The 24,087-nt window shown below is 40.5% G+C and overlaps 6 protein-coding genes across 10 annotated transcripts in view; 3 read left to right on the forward strand and 3 right to left on the reverse strand.

The window, feature by feature from the left end:
- LOC104807765 (SH3 domain-containing protein 2) overlaps positions 1 to 2,932 on the reverse strand; it is a 3,636-nt gene extending 704 nt beyond the window's left edge. The window contains exons 1-10 of one of the 2 annotated variants that reach the window (XM_019201811.1): positions 2,754 to 2,932; positions 2,119 to 2,241; positions 1,965 to 2,034; positions 1,712 to 1,863; positions 1,498 to 1,599; positions 1,146 to 1,346; positions 950 to 1,012; positions 479 to 631; positions 301 to 375; positions 71 to 169 (exon numbers count right to left, since the gene is read on the reverse strand). In XM_019201811.1, the coding sequence (XP_019057356.1) occupies positions 71 to 169; positions 301 to 375; positions 479 to 631; positions 950 to 1,012; positions 1,146 to 1,346; positions 1,498 to 1,599; positions 1,712 to 1,863; positions 1,965 to 2,034; positions 2,119 to 2,241; positions 2,754 to 2,813 (1,098 nt within the window). In that variant the 5' untranslated portion in view covers positions 2,814 to 2,932. Of the gene's footprint in view, positions 1 to 6; positions 170 to 300; positions 376 to 478; positions 632 to 949; positions 1,013 to 1,145; positions 1,347 to 1,497; positions 1,600 to 1,711; positions 1,864 to 1,964; positions 2,035 to 2,118; positions 2,242 to 2,753 lie in introns of both variants that reach the window. The other variant, XM_010533167.1, reaches the window with a different exon arrangement.
- Positions 2,933 to 3,851: 919 nt separating this feature from the next.
- Positions 3,852 to 6,427, reverse strand: LOC104807766 (cellular nucleic acid-binding protein-like). Of its 4 annotated transcripts, none has more exons than XM_010533171.1 (4): positions 6,342 to 6,427; positions 5,132 to 5,319; positions 4,853 to 4,945; positions 3,852 to 4,631 (listed from the first exon to the last, which is right to left on the reverse strand). In XM_010533171.1, the coding sequence occupies exons 2-4, from the start codon at positions 5,236 to 5,238 to the stop codon at positions 4,070 to 4,072; spliced, it is 762 nt and encodes a 253-aa protein (XP_010531473.1). In that variant the 5' UTR covers positions 5,239 to 5,319; positions 6,342 to 6,427; the 3' UTR covers positions 3,852 to 4,069. The 4 variants fall into 4 exon arrangements, with proteins under 4 accessions (XP_010531473.1, XP_010531471.1, XP_010531475.1 ...); XM_010533169.2 differs by having other exon boundaries at positions 5,132 to 5,932; positions 6,342 to 6,356; XM_010533173.1 differs by lacking the exon at positions 6,342 to 6,427 and adding an exon at positions 6,170 to 6,332.
- A 777-nt stretch (positions 6,428 to 7,204) lies between these two features.
- Positions 7,205 to 9,279, forward strand: LOC104807767 (endoglucanase 23-like). The gene is made up of 5 exons (XM_010533174.1): positions 7,205 to 7,630; positions 7,844 to 8,143; positions 8,309 to 8,470; positions 8,562 to 8,837; positions 8,923 to 9,279. The coding sequence occupies exons 1-5, from the start codon at positions 7,205 to 7,207 to the stop codon at positions 9,253 to 9,255; spliced, it is 1,497 nt and encodes a 498-aa protein (XP_010531476.1). The 3' UTR covers positions 9,256 to 9,279.
- A 642-nt stretch (positions 9,280 to 9,921) lies between these two features.
- Positions 9,922 to 11,819, forward strand: LOC104807768 (endoglucanase 24-like). Its single transcript, XM_010533175.2, has 4 exons — positions 9,922 to 10,357; positions 10,755 to 11,054; positions 11,204 to 11,365; positions 11,445 to 11,819. The coding sequence occupies exons 1-4, from the start codon at positions 9,929 to 9,931 to the stop codon at positions 11,796 to 11,798; spliced, it is 1,245 nt and encodes a 414-aa protein (XP_010531477.1). The 5' UTR covers positions 9,922 to 9,928; the 3' UTR covers positions 11,799 to 11,819.
- Positions 11,820 to 13,022: 1,203 nt separating this feature from the next.
- On the forward strand, positions 13,023 to 15,099 carry LOC104807769 (fructose-bisphosphate aldolase 2, chloroplastic-like). The gene is made up of 7 exons (XM_010533176.1): positions 13,023 to 13,285; positions 13,393 to 13,662; positions 13,869 to 13,978; positions 14,060 to 14,150; positions 14,233 to 14,371; positions 14,460 to 14,590; positions 14,690 to 15,099. Exons 1-7 carry the CDS (start codon positions 13,103 to 13,105, stop codon positions 14,966 to 14,968), a joined length of 1,203 nt encoding a protein of 400 aa, XP_010531478.1. The 5' UTR covers positions 13,023 to 13,102; the 3' UTR covers positions 14,969 to 15,099.
- A 191-nt stretch (positions 15,100 to 15,290) lies between these two features.
- LOC104807770 (B-box zinc finger protein 19-like) lies at positions 15,291 to 17,638 on the reverse strand. The gene is made up of 5 exons (XM_010533177.1): positions 17,242 to 17,638; positions 16,233 to 16,329; positions 16,006 to 16,121; positions 15,735 to 15,908; positions 15,291 to 15,643 (listed from the first exon to the last, which is right to left on the reverse strand). Exons 1-5 carry the CDS (start codon positions 17,332 to 17,334, stop codon positions 15,554 to 15,556), a joined length of 570 nt encoding a protein of 189 aa, XP_010531479.1. The 5' UTR covers positions 17,335 to 17,638; the 3' UTR covers positions 15,291 to 15,553.
- Between the last annotated feature and the right edge of the window lie 6,449 nt (positions 17,639 to 24,087).

Here is a 24,087-nt window from a genome sequence, read left to right on the forward strand (position 1 = left end):
CAGCAGAGACAGAACCAGTGTCCGACAGAGAACAAAACCAAGAGAAAAGCCATTAAAACACCTCAGTTACCTTGCTGGCAAGGACACGGTCCCTTCTCTCGATGTAATCATAAGGAAACCAACCAGCCTTGCCTTTGCATTCTCCTTCTGCCCATCCACTGCTCGTTACCTGAAACACCACCATTGATTACATGCCAAAGGCCTGAGCTTTTTACTGCGTGCATCGAATCTGAGATGGTATGGAGACACTTGTTTACACTATTTTCTTCCTTATATGCATGTGTTGTCCAAATTGCTAACCTTTCTGATAACAACGTAATCTCCAACCAATAAGCTAAGCTCCGCATTAGATCCAGCTTGATATGGAAACAAGACCTGATCAGAGAGGAAAAAAAAAGGCCACAAGAAGGACAACATTAGACATCGGCCCAAACAGTCGGACCAAAAAATCAGTCAAAGATAGGCTTAGTTAGCTAACCTCTCCTAGGAAGTATCCCATGATGTCTGTTGATCCATCATGCATCTGAGAAGCATAGACGCCATTGGCTTCCTCGTATGAAGGAGGTGGGTGTGCATTCTCTATGGTTGGTGTCTGAGGAGGAGCTTCAATCCTCTGTCTTTCAGATTTCATCTGCACCAAAATAAGTTGATGTTGTTTAGGGAGCAGCTGTAAGGCCTTGTTGTCTCTTCTTGCAAGCATGAATAACAAAATTAAGTTCTTTTTCATAAATGCATCTAAAGAACCAATCAATGCCTATAAATATAAAGAATGGAAGATAATCATCAAGTTTAACACTATAAAGACGAACATATCCATATTTATTTGAATATCCTAGAAACAGAGAACTGATACAGGTTTAACCTCTGATGCGTATATCGATCAAGGCAATCCTATTTATACTCCCAATCCCATTCATGTACCCTACCACAGAACGGCATTGGCACATACCTCGCCTTCAAGCTGCTCAAGAATCTCAAGGATTCTGTGATGGTAATTACGCTCAGCTTCAACCTTTTGAAAGAACAAAAAGGAAAAGAAAAAGAGTAAAGAAATTTTAACAGACAGTTTCTAGACATATCACATGAAAAAAAGAAACCAACTTATAACTCTTAGTACAAAAGAAGAGAAGTGTTTGAATGAGTACCAAAGTTATCAGCCTCTGAAGAGTCTGCCTTTGCTGTTGAGTTTCAACTGCAGCCATTGCAAAAGACGCTTCCTTCCCCAGTGTTGTCATATTTGATTTAAGGTCTTGTAGTTTTGCTTCAGCAGATTCCAGTTTCATTACTAGTTCAGGATTCCCGGGATTTTCTCTAACCTTAGCTTGGCGTTTTGATACTTCGATGGTCTGTCTAGGCTCAAGAAAGGGTGTAAGTATAACCTCTAACCCAGGATATGCATTTTTTTACCATTAGTTATTAAACCTAGTTAAATATTGTGTGTACCTCTAAACGTCATTTCGTCCAGCATGGGAAATTAAAAGAAGCAGTTTTGAGTACCTGAGCTTCAGCTTCTTGGCGCATCCGGTCATAACGCTGTGCCAAATGACGAGCATCCTCCAGTGGAGCTCCCATCACCATTGCCCTTAAGGGCTCAGCAACCTAATAATTTCAGCATGTAACACATTGCTATACGGCCAGCATTCTCACATATGAGTCAACTGTTAAAACTAAAGCAATGTTCCATACAAATATGCCAAGAAAAAGGTCAAACCTGGGTGCCGAGAGCCTTTAAGAGATTCCCCCGCTCCTTCTCCATTTGAGCCTGAGCTCGAGAAAAGTTTAGTGAAGCCCTTGTTAGTGTAGTACTGCTTGTACATGTGTTTTCAGAGCCGTATTTCCTACTATCCTCTGATAACTTCGTTCCTATCGCACATATAGAGCAGAAGTGATTAGATATAACTTGTGATCTTCAAAGCAGAAAGTAGAAATGCAAAACTGTGAGTGCATTTGCATCACATATTCACCTATCTCGACTTGTTTGGATCCCGTCACAATATAGCCTTCCACACCTCGCACGATATCCCTTTGAAAATGCTGAAGAAAAGCAAAATCACATCAAGGGCTCAATTCAAAAGAACTGAAGAGGTGATGGTAGCAGACAAGCAGAAAACCGACAACCTTGGCAGCACGTGTTGAGATGTAAAGCTTCTCGAGTTTATGGTGCTGCTGTAACTCTGCCTCATCGGTTATTACAGTGTCTGAACCTCCATACCCTCCTGCCCCGAATTGTCTCAGGACAGCCTCCATTGTTTCACCGGAAAATTACAAAAAAATGAACATCAATACTTTTCAAATGGAATCCATAGTAAACCAAATTTGGGCGCATAATTAGCACTCCAAAAAATCAACAAAGCTACCAGAATAAGATACGAACATCAGAGACAAGTCGAGGACTTCTCATGGGAACAAGTTGAATGATTGCAACCAAAAACAGAAAAGACAATGTATTTATCCGAAAGATTCGGAAGAAATAGGCATTTCCGTTCAGAAAGTTCACCCCTTTACACAAACGTTCCAAGTCATCTCTCTCTCAGATCAAGATACGAGAATACACTCATAGACCGAAGCTCCGAAAGAAGATCAACCGAACCAGCTCGTGACCAACTTCACGCGGTAAATCTGTGAAACCCGTCTATGTTTCGCTAACTTTATCGGCTTGAAATAACTAAGGATGCGCGATTTGGTCCCAAATCGATCATTTGGAGGTTCGATCTAGGGTTTATAGAATTGGGGGGGAGAAACAAGGTAGGTACCTGCTGCTGTCTCGCTACTTGTTCTCTGAGCTTCGTAGCTTGTTTTCTGATAGCGTCCATCTATCAAACACTAAACTCTCTGTCTCCTTCTTCCTGTGCTTTACGATCCTCTGCAACCCTTTATGGTTTAGTCCCTGTGGCAGATACGAGCGAGGGAGAGAGAGATTGAAATCAAATCTACCGTTTGGTCTGGTGGCAGGACAAGTAGTTTTAAAATTGCTTTCTGCAGTCTTGCTTTTGACTTCTTTGTCAATGTGACCCCGAAATTTTAGGAATATTATATATTGTACCCTACACTCTCTGGCCTTCCTATTTCGTCAGCATTTCCACGTGTGTTTACACTGGTGTGGTGACTGTAAAGGGATAAACAGAAGATATGCAGTTGGCAGAAAAAAAACAAGCGCATATTTTGGTTGCAGTGGTGGAGCCTTTTTGTCCCGAGTGGCTTGTGTCTGAAGCAACTCATTTTTTTCTGTTATTCGTTTAATACTATAGGTTGCAAATTTATCATTTACCTTTGTTTTTTTTTTCATTTTAAGCTTTAACTTTTAATTGTTCTCTCTTTCAATTGTTTTGAGCATGTAAAGGACAAACCTTTACCTTTTCCCATTATTATTACAAGAAAAAAAAAATTCATATCGACGGCCAGAAATCGACCGAGAAATCTTCCAGGTCGGTTTACTAACATAAAACCGATTTTTTTATGCCTAAAAAAAGAGGTTTGTAATAAAATTGAATATAGAAACAACGCATGCATTGCATGGACCTTGTGGATTATAGGAGAATCTCAAAATATTATAAAATACGTCGGAAAACACCAATCCGTTCGGTTATCTCCCGGTTGTGAAAGGTTCCAAGACCTGGATTTTTGCCAATGTGGCTAACATACGACCGGCCCGATATGCCCTTTGTAAACTACGGCCCATTACGGCAGTCAAATGTTGACGATTTTTGTGTGTCACAATATGGGCCGAATCATGCGTGCAGAAATGGGGTTTTATGAAAGTTACCAGTCATCTATAGTTATGATTTGGGAGCAACATTTTGTGAGATTGATCCAAAAAACCAAAAAAAAAAAAAAAAAAAAAGACAGTACCCGGAGACAAAACAGATCAAAACCAGCAAGCAAAAATCCAGTGACAAACTAAAACATTTCGAGGTTTCTTTTCATTAAAACACTAAAGCTCATCTAATGTGATGGAGATGACCCGATCTGGAGGCCTACGAGGTTGTGTGAAACATACTACATATCGTAATAGAGCCGACGCTCCAACCGAACAGCAACCAACGGTGAATCTTGTCATTGTTGTTATCGGTCAGTATCTCCGAGGATAGCGGTGGTCGATGAGCTTTGCAGAAGGGCACTCATAGGCGAAGTGCCCCCTCCCACCGCAGTTCCTACATATCATCATTGCACCGGTGCAGTCCCTGCTCATATGTCCCACCTGCCTGCAGTTCCTGCAAACAATTTCTCTCAGGTCTCTGAACCCACGATTGCCACCATTCCCACGAGCACTGCTGCCTCCTCGGCCTCCCATCACGTTGCCTTTAGGGCACTGCCTAGCCATGTGACCGGCCACATTGCAGAAGTTGCACACAGGGTCGTCTGTACAATCCCGTGCTAAATGCCCTGTTTTCCTGCACTTGTTGCAAGCCTTTTCGTTTGTGCAGTCTGCCGCAAAGTGGCCTTGCTTGTAACAGTTGTTGCAGAGTCTAAGGTCACCGGGTGGGAGATGGGTTGCTGTGCAGTCTCTCGCTTGATGCCCGGCCTTGCCACATGCGTGACAAATGCCTTCGTTGGGGCAGTTACTGGCCATGTGACCAGTTTCACGGCAGTTCCAGCACATGGATTTGGTGGAACATTCAGTGGCGATATGCCTGGTGAGTTAACAAGATCGATTACACAAAGCTCAAACATGATCAGAACTTCACATATTTCATAACTAAATGGACAACCCAAAAGAATTTGGTAAAGGACATTGAAATGGCATGGGACAGAGGAAAGCAGCGGCATCATGATCAAAGACTATCATATGTACATGGTAAACAGATAAAATACAAAACAGTCTTGGACAAAAAAGAAGAACAAGAGTACTTACCCAGGAAGTCCACAATTGTGGCAGATAGACACATTAGGGCACTCTCTAACAAAATGACCAGGTCGCTTGCAGTTCTTGCACACGTTATTTTGGCTACAACACAATTTGAAAAAGTCAGGATGAGGGATGTCATTCTGAGGTGCTAAATAACCTAGCCCGGAACAATTTCTCAAAATAGATTAGGCAAGAGGCACAAATGAGAAACAACCATTAAGGATGCATCTACGAGTTAACCAACGAAAAGTAATAGTGATGGCTAAATCTACCAAAATTTAAAACCTGAAACCCTGACGTGAATCTCTCCTATAAGGAGCATCGCGATAAGAAAAACGTTCTGAGCGAATCTTCCAGTCCACCAGACTCCTGGTCCTGTTGTCTAAACTCATTTCTTAAGGCCCTTCCACACACCACCTACCACAAATAATCAGCCACTGACCACCACCAAAACCCTATCCGTCGCCTCCTTCCTGTCCATTTACAATCAACACTTTCATCAACCACGAGACTCAAGCAATCTCTCTCTCCCACCAGGGCAATGACCCCAAACCAAAGAACACAGTAATCAGTGCCCACCCACATCCTATATCAGAAACTGACAGGTCATGGTGGTCAAGATTGAGATTAAGGAGCAAATTCTCCGTCCATTCAAACGGATTAAACCTCTCCTTTAAAAACTGAATCTATGAGACCAATATTGTGATCATCATAATAACCAGAGGAGTCATTCAACCATCAACTTTGGTTACCAAGAGGTACCATTGGAAATATTATCTCTAGAACAACAGCTCATTTCATAGGTACATGATCCTGAAGCCACCCTCATAACAGCAAATACAACCTGTTGTACCCAATTCAAGGTTTTCTCTCTCCAACCCACCGTGTCTCTAGAACCATAGAACCAAGAGAAAACATGAACCAAAGTAGAAGAGCTTGCCCCACCGATGAATATATATTTCATAGTAGACTCATTAAGACTGTAAAGCCCTCAATTCAACTCAACTCGGATGCATTTCCCAGAATTAAGCCTTAACCGCTCGAACGTGAATAGAGGTCGGACGAACAATTTCCGAACGGAGTCAGCTGAATTCAAACCCAAAAAGCAGTAGGATTCCATAAAATACGGAGAAAGCAAAACCATGGAAGAAAAAAAAACAACATTAAACCTATAAAGGATGAACACATGAATCGAAATAACTGCACTAAGGAAGGAGGGGAACCACACCATATAGCAAAACCATTAAAGAAAAAAAACAACAAAAAACCTATAAAGGACGAACACATGAATCGAAATAACTGCATTAAGGAGGGAAAGCACACCGAGCAGTGCTCTGTCGAGAAGGATAAACATAGGCCAAAACAATTGAAAATCCAATGAACCCTTATCCCGAAATGAATTCAAGCAGAAGCACAAACAGACGCGAAAGCGAAATCGGAAGTATCAAGGCATGAAAAAGGAACAAAACCCAAATGCATCGGAATGTAGCCGTACCTCCGTCGCAATTAGAGGTTGGGACCAAAAGGACGAGGAAGGACGAACTTGCGCTGTTGCGCAGATGTGAGGGAGGAAATTCGAAAATGACGTCAATATGACGTATGCAAATATATGGGCTTTATTTGAGCCCATTTGTACCCGATTGAGCCCGTTCCAGATGGACTCCGTACAAATTAAGAAATAAATATTGCCCAAATCGGTATTCAGATTCCCTTTTATAATGAAACCAAAAAAAAGGTTAAATAATTTGGACTATCAAGGAAGGAAAACATTAAATTTAGATTTTTGGAGATTTACATAGACATAAATAGAAATAATACCTTCTGAAAACATTTACAAGTCAACAACTAGAATTTTAAACTCATATAGGATACTAGATATTATAGAAATAATCTAAAAATTATTGATATGGTCTCTTGGTGTATCCATTCAATTTATTTAGCCAGTTTAATTTAATTTTTCACACATTTATTATCCTCTGAAAATTTAGATATCTGATGATCTATTTCCATCACAAGATATAAACATTAGGCACTAATTTTAACATGTGTAGCTGTTAACTGCTTGATTTTGATCTTCATTTTTCCTATTCTGCGGTGTTAACAGTTTTAGCAAAAAAGAATGATGATATGGACACAAACATGCATAAAATAATTAACAAAACCATATGGTAGATCTCTTCCTATTTACGAACGAAATCTTGTAATGATATTAACATTTTTGACATAAAATGACAACTCTAGAGTATCAAACGAGACAAGTACTGAAAAGGGATCTAAACCTATCACCGCAACCTGGAAACGCCATTATAAACACTCCCATGCATCATTATACACACCTCCACTGCTACACGTCTCGAAATGAAACCACCCATCTGCCCACGACTTCTTCCTCTTCTTACTCTTGTTCTCGGTCTTGTTCAGTTGCCAAGGGCAGTCATTTCACATGACTATAGCGACGCTCTCTCCAAATCCATCCTCTTCTTTGAAGGCCAGCGGTCGGGATTTCTTCCGGAGGGCCAGAGGATGGCGTGGAGAGGCAATTCTGGTCTGAGTGACGGGTGGACCCACAAAATGGACCTCACCGGCGGATATTACGACGCCGGAGACAACGTAAAGTTCCATTTTCCGATGTCATTCACGACGACGATGCTTGCGTGGAGCGTGGTCGACTTCGGTGGATACATGCCTCCTTCCGAGCGTCAGAACGCTCTCGAGGCCGTCAAATGGAGCTCCGACTATCTCCTCAAGACCGTTTCTCAGCTCCCTAACCGTATCTTTGTCCAGGTACGTTATTGCGTTGCAAATGATATTCATATAGCAGAACTGTTTGTAAAGACCTTGTTAGTTTATGTTTTACACTTTTTGGATCCACCCCTACAAATAAAGAAAAAAGAAGTTCGAACGACACAACATTGTGACATGTTTCGAATGTTTAACGAAACCCTAATATTGGCCAAAGTGTTCAAAGAAGAGAGATATGCACTCACGTGAACGCAGGTAGGAGAACCAGTCGCAGACCACAATTGCTGGGAGAGGCCGGAGGACATGGACACACCGCGCACTTCCTACGCCATCGACGCACCAAACGCAGCCTCTGATCTCGCCGGAGAAATAGCCGCTGCCTTAGCCGCTGCTTCCATTGCTTTCAAGCCATCGGATCCCTCCTACTCTAACAAATTGCTTCAGAACGCTGTCACGGCTTTTCAGTACGCCGATTCTCATCATGGTTCTTACAGTGATAACCCTGGCGCAAGAGAGGTCGTTTGCCCTTTTTACTGCAGTTCGAGTGGATACAAGGTGAATCTCGATTGTATCTTTTTTGTTACATATAGCTAGGTTAGTGTATTATTACGTACGTGTATAGTATAGTCTACCGAATCATAAATGATCTATATATCAGCAGTTTCATCGCCTTGATAACATAATCGGTGAAACATTACCTTGTTTTTCTTATGGATACAGGATGAATTGTTATGGGGAGCTGCATGGCTGAGAAGGGCCACGGGAGATGAATCTTACCTGAAGTATATAGAGAGCAACCGTGAAGCCTTTGGAGCTGGCTACAACGTTCTCGAGTTTGGTTGGGACAACAAACTTGGCGGTATTAACGTTCTTGTCGCCAAGGTTTGCTACCAATTTCAGAAATTACACGGCCTTAATTATAATATAGACAGCAAAAAATCATACAAGTGTCTTTGTCGTATGATATGAACAGGAAGTGTTGGAAGACAAAATGGTGAGATTACAAGCATACAAGACCACGGCAGATAGCTTCATGTGTTCATTCATACCGAATTCAAGCGGACAACACATGACGTACACGCCGGCCGGTTTGCTACACGGCGGAGGCATGGTTCCGCTCCAACGCCCCACCTCCCTCTCCTTCCTCCTCCTCGCCTACGCCGATTACCTCTCCAAAGCATCTGAATCGTTACACTGCGATAGCCTTGTCATCTCCCCCGATGATCTCCGCCGCATTGCCAAGAAACAGGTCCCTCCCTTTGCTCTTCTCCAACGAATAATTCTAGTAACCTGTCCGGTTTTATAACAGTGAATGTGTCGATTTACTTGTTTAGGTGGACTACATTTTGGGAGATAATCCGATGAAGATATCGTACATGATGGGATACGGTGGTCGGTTCCCGGAACAGATACACCACCGTGGCTCGTCCATACCCTGCGTCAAGGCTCATCCGAAACCATTCGGGTGCAAGGCCGGGTGGGAGCTTTTCAAGAAACCAGGCCCCAACCCCAACGTTCTGACCGGTGCGGTGGTCGGTGGGCCAGACGGCGATGACAAGTTCGTCGGCGGGAGAAACAATGCTACACAGAGTGAGCCTACAACGTACACCAACGCGCCCTTCGTCGGAGTCTTGTCTTACTTTGCCGCTAACCCCAACTTCCATTGAATCGGTTTATGTTTCAAATTGTAATTGAATTGAAGCACCGCCGCTAATCTAATAAAAATAATTCCAATCTGTTTGATATATATAATGCACAATATTAATCCCCGCTGGAAAGAGGGTATGCGTATAGGCCAACCTCACCTTCGGTGCCGTAGAGACACGTACGGTTAAATAATCTACTACATAACGTAATATTTAATTAGATTTTTTTTCTTACATTTATTTGTGTGTGTATATATATATATATATAATATTAAATATTCTTTACAAATCGGATTACATATTCTTTTCTGGGTCTGATCCGATTCATATATATATATATATGCTCATTTCATATACCATAAATATTAAATTCACCGCGGTTATTTCTCCTTATTTGTTAAGTTTATTATGGAGATGATTCCAAAAATACTACAGTACATGATATTCTATGGAATATTTTGATTTAGTTCCATTTACGTTTTATACTTCCAATAATATTTGGATTTGAATCTATGTTTTAGTTTCAGACGAATTAAGTATTAAATTGACAGATGAATATTCGATTCCAATGGAACGTTGAACATTCATAAAAGCCTATATATATATAGATATATAATCCCTATACCACACCTCCTCTACATTATCATTAATTCAACTCTTAACGATATATATACACTTTCCCGGCAACGGAAATATGAAATCACCCATCTGCCGGCGACTTCTTCCTCCTCTTCTTATTCTTATTCTCGGTCTTGGTCAGTTGCCGAAGTCGGTGATTTCACATGACTATAACGATGCTCTCTCCAAATCCATCATCTTCTTCGAAGGCCAACGGTCGGGATTTCTTCCGAAGAGCCAAAGGATGACGTGGCGCGGTACCTCCGGGCTGAGAGACGGATGGACCCACAAAACGGACCTCACCGGCGGATATTACGACGCCGGAGACAACATAAAGTTCCATTTTCCGATGGCATTCACGACGACGATGCTTGCGTGGAGCGTGGTCGACTTCGGAGGATACATGCCTCCTTCCGAGCGTCAGAACGCTCTCGAGGCCGTCAAATGGAGCTCCGACTATCTCCTCAAGACCGTTTCTCAGCTCCCTAACCGTATCTTTGTCCAGGTACGTTATTGCGTTGCAAATGAAATTTATGTGAATGTTTCATGCAATAAGTAAATGAAAACGGCTAAAATGGGGAGATTTATGGGTTAACAAAGAAATTGTTGTCTTTGTAGTTACTGCGTAGAATATAATTGTGCGAAGATTTTAAATGTTAATATATAGTGTGTGTATTGAGATGTTGTTTAAAGAGACCTAAAGTGGCCCTATCTAATATATATATATATATATATCCTTTCGGACCCCATTGCATATTCAGGGGGGAAAAAAGAGGTTGGAACGAGAGGATATGGTAAAAGAGCAAGCTAAATGACTTTTTGACATGTTTCGAATATTTCACGAAACCCTAATATTGGCCAAAGTGTTCAAAGAAGAGAGATATGCACTCACGTGAACGCAGGTAGGAGAACCAGTCGCAGACCACAATTGCTGGGAGAGGCCGGAGGATATGGACACACCGCGCACTTCCTACGCCATCGACGCACCAAACGCAGCCTCTGATCTCGCCGGAGAAATTGCCGCCGCCTTAGCCGCTGCTTCCATTGCTTTCCAGCCATCGGATCCCTCCTACTCTCGTGTGTTGCTTCAGAACGCTGTCAAGGCTTTTCAGTACGCCGATTCCCACCGTGGTTCTTATAGCGATAATCCTAGCGCAAAGGATGCCGTTTGCCCTTTTTACTGCAGTATGAGTGGGTACAAGGTGAGAACCCCATCATGCATCGTCTACTGATGATCTTTTTTAATAACTAGATTCTCGCATAGATTAGAACACATGTGATCGATGTACATTTGAAAACATTGAAGAATCTGAATTATAATGAAAATGTTGGCTTGTTTTGATGGATATAGGATGAATTGTTATGGGGAGCTGCATGGCTGAGAAGAGCCACGGGAGAAGAATCTTACCTGAGTTACTTAGAGAGCAACCGTGAGGCCTTTGGAGATGGCTCCGCCATTCTCCAGTTTGGTTGGGACAACAAACTGGGCGGCATTAACGTTCTTGTCGCCAAGGTTTGCTACCATTAATCTCTATCCAATCTGAACATGCTTACCTATTTCACTAATCAAACCATCTGCCATGTATGAACAGGAAGTGTTGGAAGCCAAAATGACGAGATTAGAGGCATTCAAGAACGAGGCAGATAGCTTCATGTGTTCGTTCATACCGAATGCAAGCGGACAACACGTGACATATACACCGGGCGGTTTGATATACGACGGAGGCATGGCTCAGCTCCAATGTCCCATCTCCCGCTCCTTGCTCCTCCTTGCCTATGCGGATTACCTCTCCAAAGCCTCCCAATCCTTACACTGCGGCAGCCTTGTCGTCTCACCTGATGAACTCCGCCGCGTTGCCAAGAGACAGGTCTGTTTGATCTTTCCAATTAGTAATTCCAAAGTGCAGGTCCGGTTTATAATGGTGAATGTTGATTTACTTGTTTAGGTGGACTACATTTTGGGAGATAATCCGATGAACATGTCGTACATGGTGGGATACGGTAATCGGTACCCGGAACAGATACATCACCGTGGCTCGTCCATACCCAGCATCAAGGCTCATCCGAAACCATTCGGTTGCAAGGCCGGGTGGGATCTTTTCAAGAAACTAGGCCCCAACCCCAACGTCTTGACCGGTGCCGTGGTCGGTGGGCCCGACGGCGATGACAAGTTCGTCGGCGGCAGAAACAATGCCACGCAGACTGAGCCTGCAACGTACACCAATGCACCCTTCGTCGGAGTCTTGGCCTACTTTGCCGCTAACCCCAACTTCCATTGAGTCGATTTTTGTGAGACTTACGGCATTCAATTACCCTGCAGCTAATAAAAAAAAAATCTTATTTTTTTCGATAACGCTCAGTAGAGAATATTAAATTCATTCGTGGTACTTATAATTATTTATGTTTATTATTCATGCTTTCTGGTTGGTTTAGTGGAATATATACCAATCTAATAATTAAATAAATATATTAAATGGGATCAATAACATTTATTCTGTACCAAACCTATTTGGACCTTCATAAAAGCTTGTTTTAAATAATTTAAGTTTTTTTTAAATTTCACTTAGATTGTTCACATCTCATCTTATGTTGACCCCTCTCGGAAGTTGGTGCTTTTTTTTAACTCGTGGCTTCGTCGGCCTTAGACCCTCTCATTCGTTGAGAGGGTTCACTAATTACCCCGGGATCCAAGATGGCTATAAGAATGCCACGTGTCTTGAGATGACACCAAGGGGCTGACACGGCAAACGGTGTACCGTTGATGTATCCATCACAATCTCATAAAATCTCCAGACTTAACCTCAGCCATCGAAACGTAGGAAGTAGAGATCTCATCGCAACCTCACGAAGTCTTTGTGATTGTAAATGTCGGACGCATGCATTTGGTTCCATTCTGAATTTGTCTTGAGGAGAAATCTTGCGCCTTCGATGTGGACCAAACGACCTATTGTAAATTTCCCTCTGCACATAAATACGTCATAAAAAAATAATTATTATTTTTTCCGGGCTAGAAAAAGAAAATCACAAATCTAACGACGGGAATCAAAGGGGGAATATATTCCGGGACTAGAGAAAGATGATTTCCACGTGGCGGATGGGCATTGGCGGGGAGACAAGAACCTCAAATAACCAATCTGAAGGCAAATATAAATCCAAAGCAGGGAGTGAGCTCAGAGATAAGATCGTGCCATAAGCTTCTTGTGAGTCTCTCGAGAAAGAGGAAGAAACTTTTACTCGCAGGGAGAGAAGGATGGCATCGACCTCAGCGACTCTGCTAAAGGCCTCGCCGGTTTTGGACAGGTCGGACTGGGTGAAGGGACAGAACCTCCTCTTCCGACAGCCATCCTCCGCCGCTGTCCGAAGCCGCGCTTCCTCCTCGGCCCTCACCGTCCGCGCCTCCTCCTCCTACGCCGACGAGCTCGTCAAGACCGCTGTAAGTTACATTCACAAGTCCCGCCGACACGTTTCATCCGTACTCGACCGTTATGAACTCTCTTGACTGAAAAATTCAAAAACATCTTGTTGCTTTGGGCGTCTTAGAAAACAATAGCGTCTCCGGGACGAGGAATCTTGGCGATGGACGAGTCGAACGCGACGTGCGGAAAGAGATTGGCGTCGATAGGGCTGGAGAACACAGAGGCAAACAGGCAGGCATACAGGACTCTGCTGATAACAGCACCGGCACTGGGTCAGTACATCTCCGGAGCCATCCTCTTCGAGGAGACTCTCTACCAATCCACCACTGACGGCCGCAAAATGGTCGACGTCCTCTCTGAGCAGAACATCGTCCCCGGTATCAAGGTCGACAAGGTTCGTGATACCGCCGTTGAACCCTTTCACTTCTTTTGCAAAATTGCTGATTTGTGAAAAGAGATGAAACGGAAAACGAACTTAACTCATGGCGCGCGTTTCCCAAGAAAGGTTAAAATGGAAACCATTTGTGTGTTCCTGTCCTAACACTGATATTTTTATTTCTTGTTATACATGTATATGGTGTGGTTTATATTCGATTGTAGGGTCTGGTGCCGCTTGCTGGATCTAACAACGAGTCGTGGTGCCAAGGACTCGATGGTCTCGCCTCTCGCTCTGCCGCCTACTACCAGCAGGGTGCTCGTTTCGCCAAATGGTAAGTTCTCTCAATCCTAGACCCTTCCTATGTTGACTGCCACTCAGTTCGCTTCAAAGATTCTATCTCTGATTGAATTAGGCGTACGGTCGTGAGCATTCCCAACGGTCCCTCTGCTCTTGCTGTCAAAGAAGCCGCTTGGGGTCTCGCCCGTTACGCTGCCATCTCTCAGGTAAACCACCTCGCTTTTCCCGCAAGAAATAATGGGATTGCACTGAATTCTCTCAATAAACTAAAGCTTTGTGTGATTTCAGGACAATGGGTTGGTGCCAATTGTGGAGCCAGAGATCCTCCTCGATGGAGAGCACAGCATTGACCGTACTTACGAGGTCGCTGAGAAGGTTTGGGCTGAGGTTTTCTTCTACCTCGCCCAGAACAACGTCATGTTCGAAGGTATTGTTTCATGTTCCAAGTATTCCTTACCAAGAAAACAACAACCAAGTAACGAAAATTCACAAGTTCTTGTATAAATTGGCAACAGGAATCCTGTTGAAGCCAAGCATGGTGACGCCTGGCGCCGAGTCTAAGGACAGAGCCACTCCTGAGCAGGTCGCTTCCTACACCCTCAAGCTCCTTCACAACAGAATTCCTCCCGCCGTTCCCGGAATCATGGCAAGTTCTTCTTCTCTTTTGGAATGAATGAATGATGATACATGTATCTCTCAGAATGTGTAATGATCAGTGTGTTGTCTTGGACTGGATTATTTGCAGTTCTTGTCTGGTGGACAGTCGGAGGTGGAGGCCACACTGAACCTGAACGCAATGAACCAGGCATCAAACCCATGGCACGTATCATTCTCGTATGCACGCGCCCTTCAGAACACCTGCCTCAAGACATGGGGTGGCAGACCCGAGAACGTGAAGGCTGCCCAGGATGCCCTTCTGATCCGTGCTCAGGCCAACTCCCTCGCCCAGCTCGGCAAGTACACTGGTGAGGGCGAGTCTGAGGAAGCCAAGAAGGGCATGTTCGTTAAGGGCTACACTTACTGAGAAGATGCTGAAAATGATGCATAATGGATGGCTAAAAGGCTTTGAATTTCTTTTTGAGTTTGGTTATGTGACTAGTTTTTGCTACTTTGATGGCTACTTAAAATAAGTTTTACCTGGATTTGGACTTACGATGAGCTTGTCTATGTTCTTCCGGTGACGAGATTGTCTCGTCTTAGGCTCTTCAGACAGCTAAACCTCGTTTGAAGTGGACAAGGCCCGGATTTACATATCCGGTTGATCCAGGATTCTGGGGCCACTGTGATACAGTCCTTTCGGAGTTGGATATCGAATTCATAGAAAAAGGCTCACGACTCGGGGGAGCCATCTGGAAACTTCAATTCATTGAACTGTTCGGAAATTACATTCTGAAAAACCTTAAAGCTACCATCAGCTTAACTTAACCAAGAATATGCACGACCATGGAGGCTTCCCTCCTGAAGAAGAAAAAAACAAGTCTGTGATGCAAGCATGCTTGAAAGGCCTCTCAAGAACACCTGCAGTGCAATGAACCTATAGCCGAAAACCGACAACTTTAAATGACTGAGTCGATCCATTAAGGCACTGTGAAAGACAAGGCGGAGCTGCTTATTTTTCAGGCTCTCTTTGAAAGGGTCCTACAGGAACAAGGCTTCCGGGCTCGTGATTATTCATGTTATTTACATCAATGCCCCTCTCCTTCAGAAACACGAATAGGATCAGCCAAAGCACATATGGAGGTTACTTACCATTAAACCCAAACTCAGGAAAAAGAAAAGCTTAAAGGCACCTGGTTATTCGAAGCTGGGTCGTGTATTCTCTGAGGATTTGCATTCGGATCGAACAGTTTGCTCTCCACCTTGCCATCGGGCTCAGCATTTGATTTTGGCTCTTGTGGGTTCTCCCTTGCACGGTTCTGCTCCTTGCCTTGTAATCCAACACTGCCACACTTGTCACCTGGAAACTACGATAACAGTACCACCGATGCAAGGAGAAAAAGAAACTTAAACCCGACAGAACGAGATTCAATATAGATACAAAGATTGCTTTAGATTCAAAACCTCGATTCTCTGCCTCAGCAATAGAAAACGCCCATGCGTTCTCTTGCCACCGACATGTACAACCATGTCGCATTGGAGGCAAAGGGAACTACCGTCTATCTCACAGTAAAAGAACGCTGCTCATGTTTTTTTTAAGTCCCGGAAAAAGAAAACAAAATCCGGGTTTCAAAACAAAACTTTCACGGTATGGAAGAAACTAATGAAAGGGGTAGTGAACTTGGTGGTACCAGGTGCATTTTCACATATGTCACAGCGTGGAGCGTCACTGGGGTCAGCCAAACCAACTCGTACATGTCGGCTAGCCAATTTGTTGCACATATGAACCTGAAAACAAAACAACCATTGTTTTCTGTAACCTTATCCAACAAACAAACGCAGAAACTCATGAGAAGAGAGGTATACGGTCCTTATCATCACAAAAAGGATCATGCACAACTCATGAAACCTGAAACGATGCTCAGGATCTATCAAAGAAGCACTGAGGTCAAGAAACAAGCAGTGATCCATTACTGAGGCACAGAAGATGCCTCAAAATGGTGGAACTGATCCATTACTGTGGCACAGGAGATGTTTCAAAAGACAGTTTTTGTTTTTACCTAATGCCCACAAAGCGAAAACAGAGTATGCCTATATAAATGTTATCCACAAGTAGATTATATGCAAACTCTTAAGAACACAAAGAAATCACCGCATCGGACGTAGCACTCGAATTTCATATTTGCCTGATTTGTACGTTGCATCAGAAAGACTACAAGACTAGACCAGCGAATGAGAAACTATACAAGAATTCAATATCTCAAATTTAAAAATGCAACTAGGATCAGTCTGCTTCATCTTGCTCTATCGACAATAAGGTCAAGCAACGAGGAAAAACTTTTAAAAAAAAAATCTATTTTCGACTCATATAGATCCGAATCGCATAGCCATTCCAACAGAAAGAGCCTTCGCCCCAATTCTACTAGTTTTAGTTCTAAATTCTCGACTTTTTTCAGTGATTGAAGGAACTATAATCCACGAGAAGCATAATATGAAACACGGGAGACGTAAGATCTCGTAGAGCTCAATCCAATTGGCACAAGAGTGAACCCAGACGGCAAAATCAGATCTTTTTGCCAACCATTCACGCAGCTTCGATCTCTGACTAGAAAGACACCAACTTTGCACGTATATTGGCACAATGATATTCACAAAACTGTGAAAGGAAAATTCAGAGAAAGATATTACTGAAGCTTATACCTTTTCGTCGCAGGAGTGGCAGAGGGCGGCCTCGTCGGCGGCGCAGAAGAGTATGGCGGCGGTGCTCTCGCACGCATCACACAGAATTCGCATCTTTTATTCCTATTTTACTCCTTGTTCTTCAACCTTACGCCTCTCTCCCTCTCTCGATACATGTATATACCACTTCGAGCAACTCCCTCACATCCCAAACAGCATCGTTCTCCGCCGGAGAGCAGAACCCAGAATCCGGTTGCTGGAGAACTAAGGACGGGGGAGACTAGATGTTAGGATAGACAAGGGGGGCTAGGGGAGAACACGACGAAGGAGAAGGAACTTTTTACTTTTTTATTATCATTTTGAGAAATTTCTCCTTTTTCTTTAATGGCCGTGGGAGGTGAAAAAAAATGAAAGGAGAAGAAACAGAGAGATCCCAGTGGAGAAATATGATGGCATCCAGGAACTAGTTCCACGCGCTGCGAGTATTTGAGTTGCTCTACTCGCCCTGACTCTCGTGAACGAAATTCTGTGTGCCGGAGTAGGAAGAAAAAAGTCCTTAAAAATGATCAAATATTAATATTCTCTATACTCTCCGTCTTCAACATGTCCGGCAAAAGAAAACATAACGAATGAAAAAGACTTTGCAATAAAAAGCGTACTGTTATAAATAAAATAAATTTACGGTGAACATACCGATTTACTGTTCATATATACGGTACTATTCTCACCGACCGTATACGTGAACAGTAACTTCGGAATTTCTATAAATAACCCATTTGGATTTATCCATTTATACACTTTCAAGAGAGATTAATAAAAAAATATATTCTTCTCTATTCTCCAAAATACGGTTTTCGGTTATAGTTAACGAATGGAATCTTTCTACATCAATCAAATGATACAAAACAGGTACTAAAACGATTCAATATGGATAAGGCAAATCTACTAAGTACCCCGATGGTAAATAGAACATTGGATATTGAAAAAGATCTATTTTGTCTGCGCGAAAATAATGAAGAGATACTTGGTCCTCAAGTAACTGTCGACCGCTCTTCCACAACTAAAAGTAAGATAACTTATCTTTAATACTTATATTTTCATTCTTATGATATATATATGTATTTATTAATCTTTGAGTGGAATTAACCCCAAGTTATATATGAATACCGATATTCTTTATAATTAATTTATGGACGGTTATGTCATCTCGATTATTATTCATGGACGGCTATGCCGCCTTAATTATTAATCTGGATGGCTATGCCGCCTTAAATATTTATTCGTTATTGGACGGATGTGCCGCCTTAATTATTAATTTGGACAGCTATGCCGTCTTAATTATTTGTTATTGGACGGCTATGTCCCTTTATTTATTAATAAACTATTATGTTTATTCTTTATGGACGACAATGCCGCCTGAGCTATTTTACTTCTGCAGACAGTAATACCGCCAACAGTTATATTATCTAATCTATATAAACTAATAAATATTCATCATGCAAAATATTATCATATATAATATAAATTTATTTTTAATGGTTATTTATATGAAAAAAATTAAACTTAATCTAAAAATATATATATTAGTAATAAAATTTACAAGTAAAGTTTTATAAATTCTTTCATATAACGATAAATAAATTTTAAATTATTTGATTTCTCAATAATTAATTAATTATATACATAATATTATCAATTAATTTTACAAAATAATTTAACAATTCGTTTTATAAATTATCTTTCTATGTATAGTTTTATAATCTAATTTGATAAAATCATTTGTAAATTTTTTCAAAATTTATTTTTCTCCAACGGCTATATTTAAAAAAAATTTAAAAAAATCAAATTTTTGCTCCTCCCCAACGGCTAGGAATAGTAAATTTTACCCTATAAATACACTCATTCATTCACTCAAACAAGTCATACAAAATCATCTCATTCTCTTCTCCTCTCCCAACAAAAAAAAACTCTGAAGATGAATTTTATTAAAAATTCTCTTTGTTCTAGAAGTTTTAGTAGCAACGTTTAGTATTTTCTTCGACAAAAATCCTGATCCATTTCTGTTTTCAGTTTACATTGCGGTTTTACATCTTGTTTACGTGTTACTAATTATAGCAATTTATATGTAACCATGTATTTCGCTATGTTGTCTTATCTATTATAATGAATAAAGCTAATATATGGTTTATTTTTTTGTTTAGTCATAATGGTAAGAATGACAAATATCGAGTTCGAGGTCCTCGACATATCGGAAAACAATTATTTATTATGGTAGTTGAATGCTGAGTTACATATCGAATCAAAAGGTCTTGATACCACTATTAAAGAAAAATGTGCATCAAACGAGAATAAGGTAAATGCACTGATATTGTTGCGACATCATCTTCATGATGATTTGAAAAAAGAATATTTGACAATCAAAGATCCTGCAGATCTTTGGTTAAAATTAAAAGACCGTTTTGATCATTAAAAAAACGGTGATCCTCCCCAAGGCAAAATATGAATGGGTGTATCTCCGATTTCAAGATTTCAAGAATGTCAGTGAATATAACTCAACAATGTATCGAATCACCTCGATTCTAAAATTATGTGGAGAAACAGTCACCGAAAATGAGATGTTGGAGAAAACATTCTCAACTATGCATGCCTCGAATATTATACTCCAACAACAATATCGAGAAAAATGGTATACGAAATATTCGGAGCTTTTATCATGTCTCCTATTGGTTGAACAAAATAATGAGCTGTTAATGAAAAATCACGCGTCATGACCAACTGGATCTGTACCATTCCAAGAAGCGAATGCTACAGAAAACAAGTCATTTCCTGAAACAAATGCTACAGAAAAAACATCATTCCCTGGAGTGAATCTATGTCTTATAATAGTCGAGGACGTGGTTATTTTCGAGGTAGAGGTCGAGGCTAGGGTCAAGGACGCGGTCGTGGTGCCAGCCGAAGATGGATCAGAGGAGGTGATCAAGAAGATTCATCCCAAAATCACAATTTTAACAGTAATAAAGGGGGAGCACATGGTCATCCGAACAAAAGGATAAAAGAAAGTACATGCCATCGGTATGGAATGATGGGACATTGGTCGCGTACTTGTCGCACCACTAAACACCTGGTGGACCTTTACCAGAAGTCGATTAAAGAAACAAAAGGAAAAGACATCGAGACCATTCATGTCATGAACGACTATGATGATGATGCTAGTGGTGCTAAGAACTTTGCACACATGGACCTCGCTGATGTTTTTGTCCATCCTGAAGATGGAGTTGGTTATGGATAAACTATATAAATATTTGCATACTTCATATAATCAATACTATATGCGTATGCATTCTCATGTATAAATAATTTCATTATATGTTATTGTGTCTTGTATAACTATTTCTGCTTCATAAGTTAGTAATGATATTATGCATTATTAATATATATTTTTTGTAATGTTGTTTTGTTCTTGAATAGAAAACGAATATGGTCAAAATTGCGGACCGAGGAGGAGATATATGTTTGGCAGATAGTGCTACATCCCATACAATTCTGAAAGACAATAATTATTTCTCAAATCTAAGAATAAACAAAGGAAATGTTACTACTATATCTGGAAATGCAAAAATAATCGAAGGCTCCGGAAGAGCCGATTTCATTATGCCAGGAGGAACAAAATTTACAGTAAAAGATGCATTATTTTTCTCCAAGTCCCAAAGAAATTTATTGAGTTTTAAATATATCCGACAAAATGGGTATCATATTAAAACTATGAATGAGGATGACACTGAGTATTTATATATCACCTCAATCAATTCGGGACAAAAGTATATGTTGGAAAAATTACACACTCTATCCTCGGGATTATATTATACTAATATCGATGTGATTGAATCACATGTCATAGTAAACCATAAGTTTACTGATACGTTCAAAGTTTGACATGATCGATTGGATCACCCTGATGCCATTATGATGAGAAAAATTATCGAAAACTCTCATGGTCATCCATTGAAAAACCAGAAGATTTTTCAATCGGATAAGCTTTCTTGTGATGCATATTCTAAAGTAAAATTAATAATTAGACCATCACAAGTTAAAATCGGGTATGAATTACCATCATTTTTAGAAAGAATTCATGGTGATATCTGTGGACCTATCCTTCCACCATGCGGACCATTTCGATATTTTATGGTATTAATTGATACTTCAAGCAGATGGTCGCATGTATGCCTTTTTATCATCGCGTAATCTAGCATTTGCTCGATTCTTAGCCCAAATAATTAAACTAAAGGCACCGTTCCTAGAGTACCCGATCAAGAAAGTAAGGCTTGATAATGCTGGAGAATTTACATCACAAGCTTTTGATGATTACTGTGTAACAATGGGTATTGATGTTGAACACCCAGTAGCACACGTTCATACACAGAATGGATTGACAGAGTCATTAATCAAACGACTCTAACTTATTGCCATACCATTGATAATGAAAACAAAATTACCCATTTCTATCTGGGGTCATGCTATTTTGCATGTTGCGTCACTGATTCGTATCAGACCAAGTGCATATCATAAGTATTCTCCATCACAATTAGTATTTGGTCAAGAACCTAATATATCGCATCTCAGAATATTCAGATGCGCAGTATATGTCCCGATTTCTCCACCACAACTTACAAAAATGCGACCACAAAGAAGACTTGGAATATATATTGGGTATGATTCGCCATTCATTATATGATATCTTGAGCCACAATCTGGAGATGTTTTTACGGCTCGTTTTACTGATTGTCATTTTAATGAAAATGAATTTCCACAATTAGGGGGAAAAATCATAGAATGGTGGAAAATAAAAATGATCTTAATTGGTGTACACCATCATTATCCCACTTTGATCCCCCAACAAAATAACGAGAACTAGAAGTTCAAAGGATTATACATTTGCAGAATGTTGCAAATCAGTTACCTGATGTATTTGCAGATACAACTAGAGTAACAAGATCATATATAGATGCTGCAAATGTTCATGTTCGGATTGAAATTCCGAAAGAACAAACGAAAGAAAATTTGACAAACGATTCCAAAACACGCATGAAGCGTGGACGACCAATATCTAAGGATAAAAACTCCCGAAAGAGCAAAAGGCCCAAGAAAAATGAAATGTTCAATTCGGAGGAACGCGTTCCAAATCAAAGAAATGAAGTACCTTGTGATGATGGTATAAATCCAGATAATGGAAATCATGAGCTCTCAATTAATTATATCAGTAATGGTATATTATGGAATCAAAAAGAAATCAAAGAGATTGATGCTATATTCCCTTATAATGTATCAAAGAAAATTGATGAAAATGAGGATCCAAAACCCAGATCTATTTCGGAGTGTCAAAGGAGTCCAGATTGGAATAAATGGAGAGACGCAATACAAGCTGAGTTAGATTCGCTTAATAAGCAAAAAGTATTCGGACATATTGTTATTAAATCAAAAGAAGTTTCTTATGTTGGATGTAAATGGGTATTTGTGCGGAAAAAAAATGAGTACAACGAAATTGTAAGATATAAAGCTCGTCTTGTAGCACAAGGTTTTCCCCAATGAACAGGAGTAGATTACGAGAAAACTTATTCTCCTGTTATGGATGCTATTACATTTTGATACCTAATTAGTCTTGCAGTTTCAAAGAATTTAGAAATGCGTCTCATGGACGTTATCACTGCTTATTTATATGGGTCACTTGACACGAGTATATATATGAAAGTCCCTGAAGGATTTAAAATGCCCGAAACATTGAAAACAAAACCACGAGAGTTATGTGATGTCAAGTTACAACGGTCATTGTATGGACTAAAATAATCATGACGTATATGGTATAAACGTTTGAGTGAGCATTTATTGAAAAATAGATATGCAAATGATCATATATTACCATGTGTATTTTATCAAAAGAACGATGACTGGGTTTGTGATTATTGCTGTATATGTCGATGATTTAAATATCATTGGTACTCCCCGTGAGATCAGGATGCATCCAATTATTTAAAAGAGGAATTTGAAATGAAAGATCTTGGACAAGCCAAATATTGTCTTGGGTTACAAATAGAACATTTGAAAGATGGAATCTTTCTACATCAATCAAATGATACAAAACAGGTACTAAAACGATTCAATATGGATAAGGCAAATCTACTAAGTACCCCGATGGTAAATAGAACATTGGATATTGAAAAAGATCTATTTTGTCTGCGCGAAAATAATGAAGAGATACTTGGTCCTCAAGTATCATATCTAAGTGCAATATGAGCTCTTATGTATCTTGCAAATTGTACTAGACTGGATATATCATTCGCTACCAACCTATTAACAAGATACAGTTATGCCCTAACATGAAGACATTGGAATGGGGTTAAACATATATTTCATTATCTTCAAGGAACTATTGATGATCTTGGGTTGTTTTACTCTAAAAACACAAAACAAGAAATTGTTGGTTTTGCAGATGCATGTTATTTATCAGACTCACATAAAGATAGGTCACAAACAGGCTATGTCAATGGAACTGTGTTAGTCTGGCGTTCTCAAAAGCAGACTCTAGATGCTACATCAGCTAATCATGCCGAGGTCATCGCATTACATGAGGCAAGGTGAGAATCAGTATGGTTGAGATTATTATCTCAACATATTCAAAAGGCTAGTGGAATACCTATCGACACGACGCCAACAATATTGTTTGAAGATAATATTGCGTGCGTTGCACAGGCTAAGGAAGGATTCATCAAAAGTGATAGAACAAAACATATCCTCCGAAGTTCTTCGCATACACCCAAGAGCTTGAAAGGAATAAGGAGATTGAAGTCAGATATATACGATCATGTGACAATG

The sequence above is a fragment of the Tarenaya hassleriana genome, unplaced genomic scaffold (genome assembly GCF_000463585.1).
Source record: "Tarenaya hassleriana unplaced genomic scaffold, ASM46358v1 Cleome13, whole genome shotgun sequence".
Classification (NCBI taxonomy): Eukaryota; Viridiplantae; Streptophyta; class Magnoliopsida; order Brassicales; family Cleomaceae; genus Tarenaya; species Tarenaya hassleriana.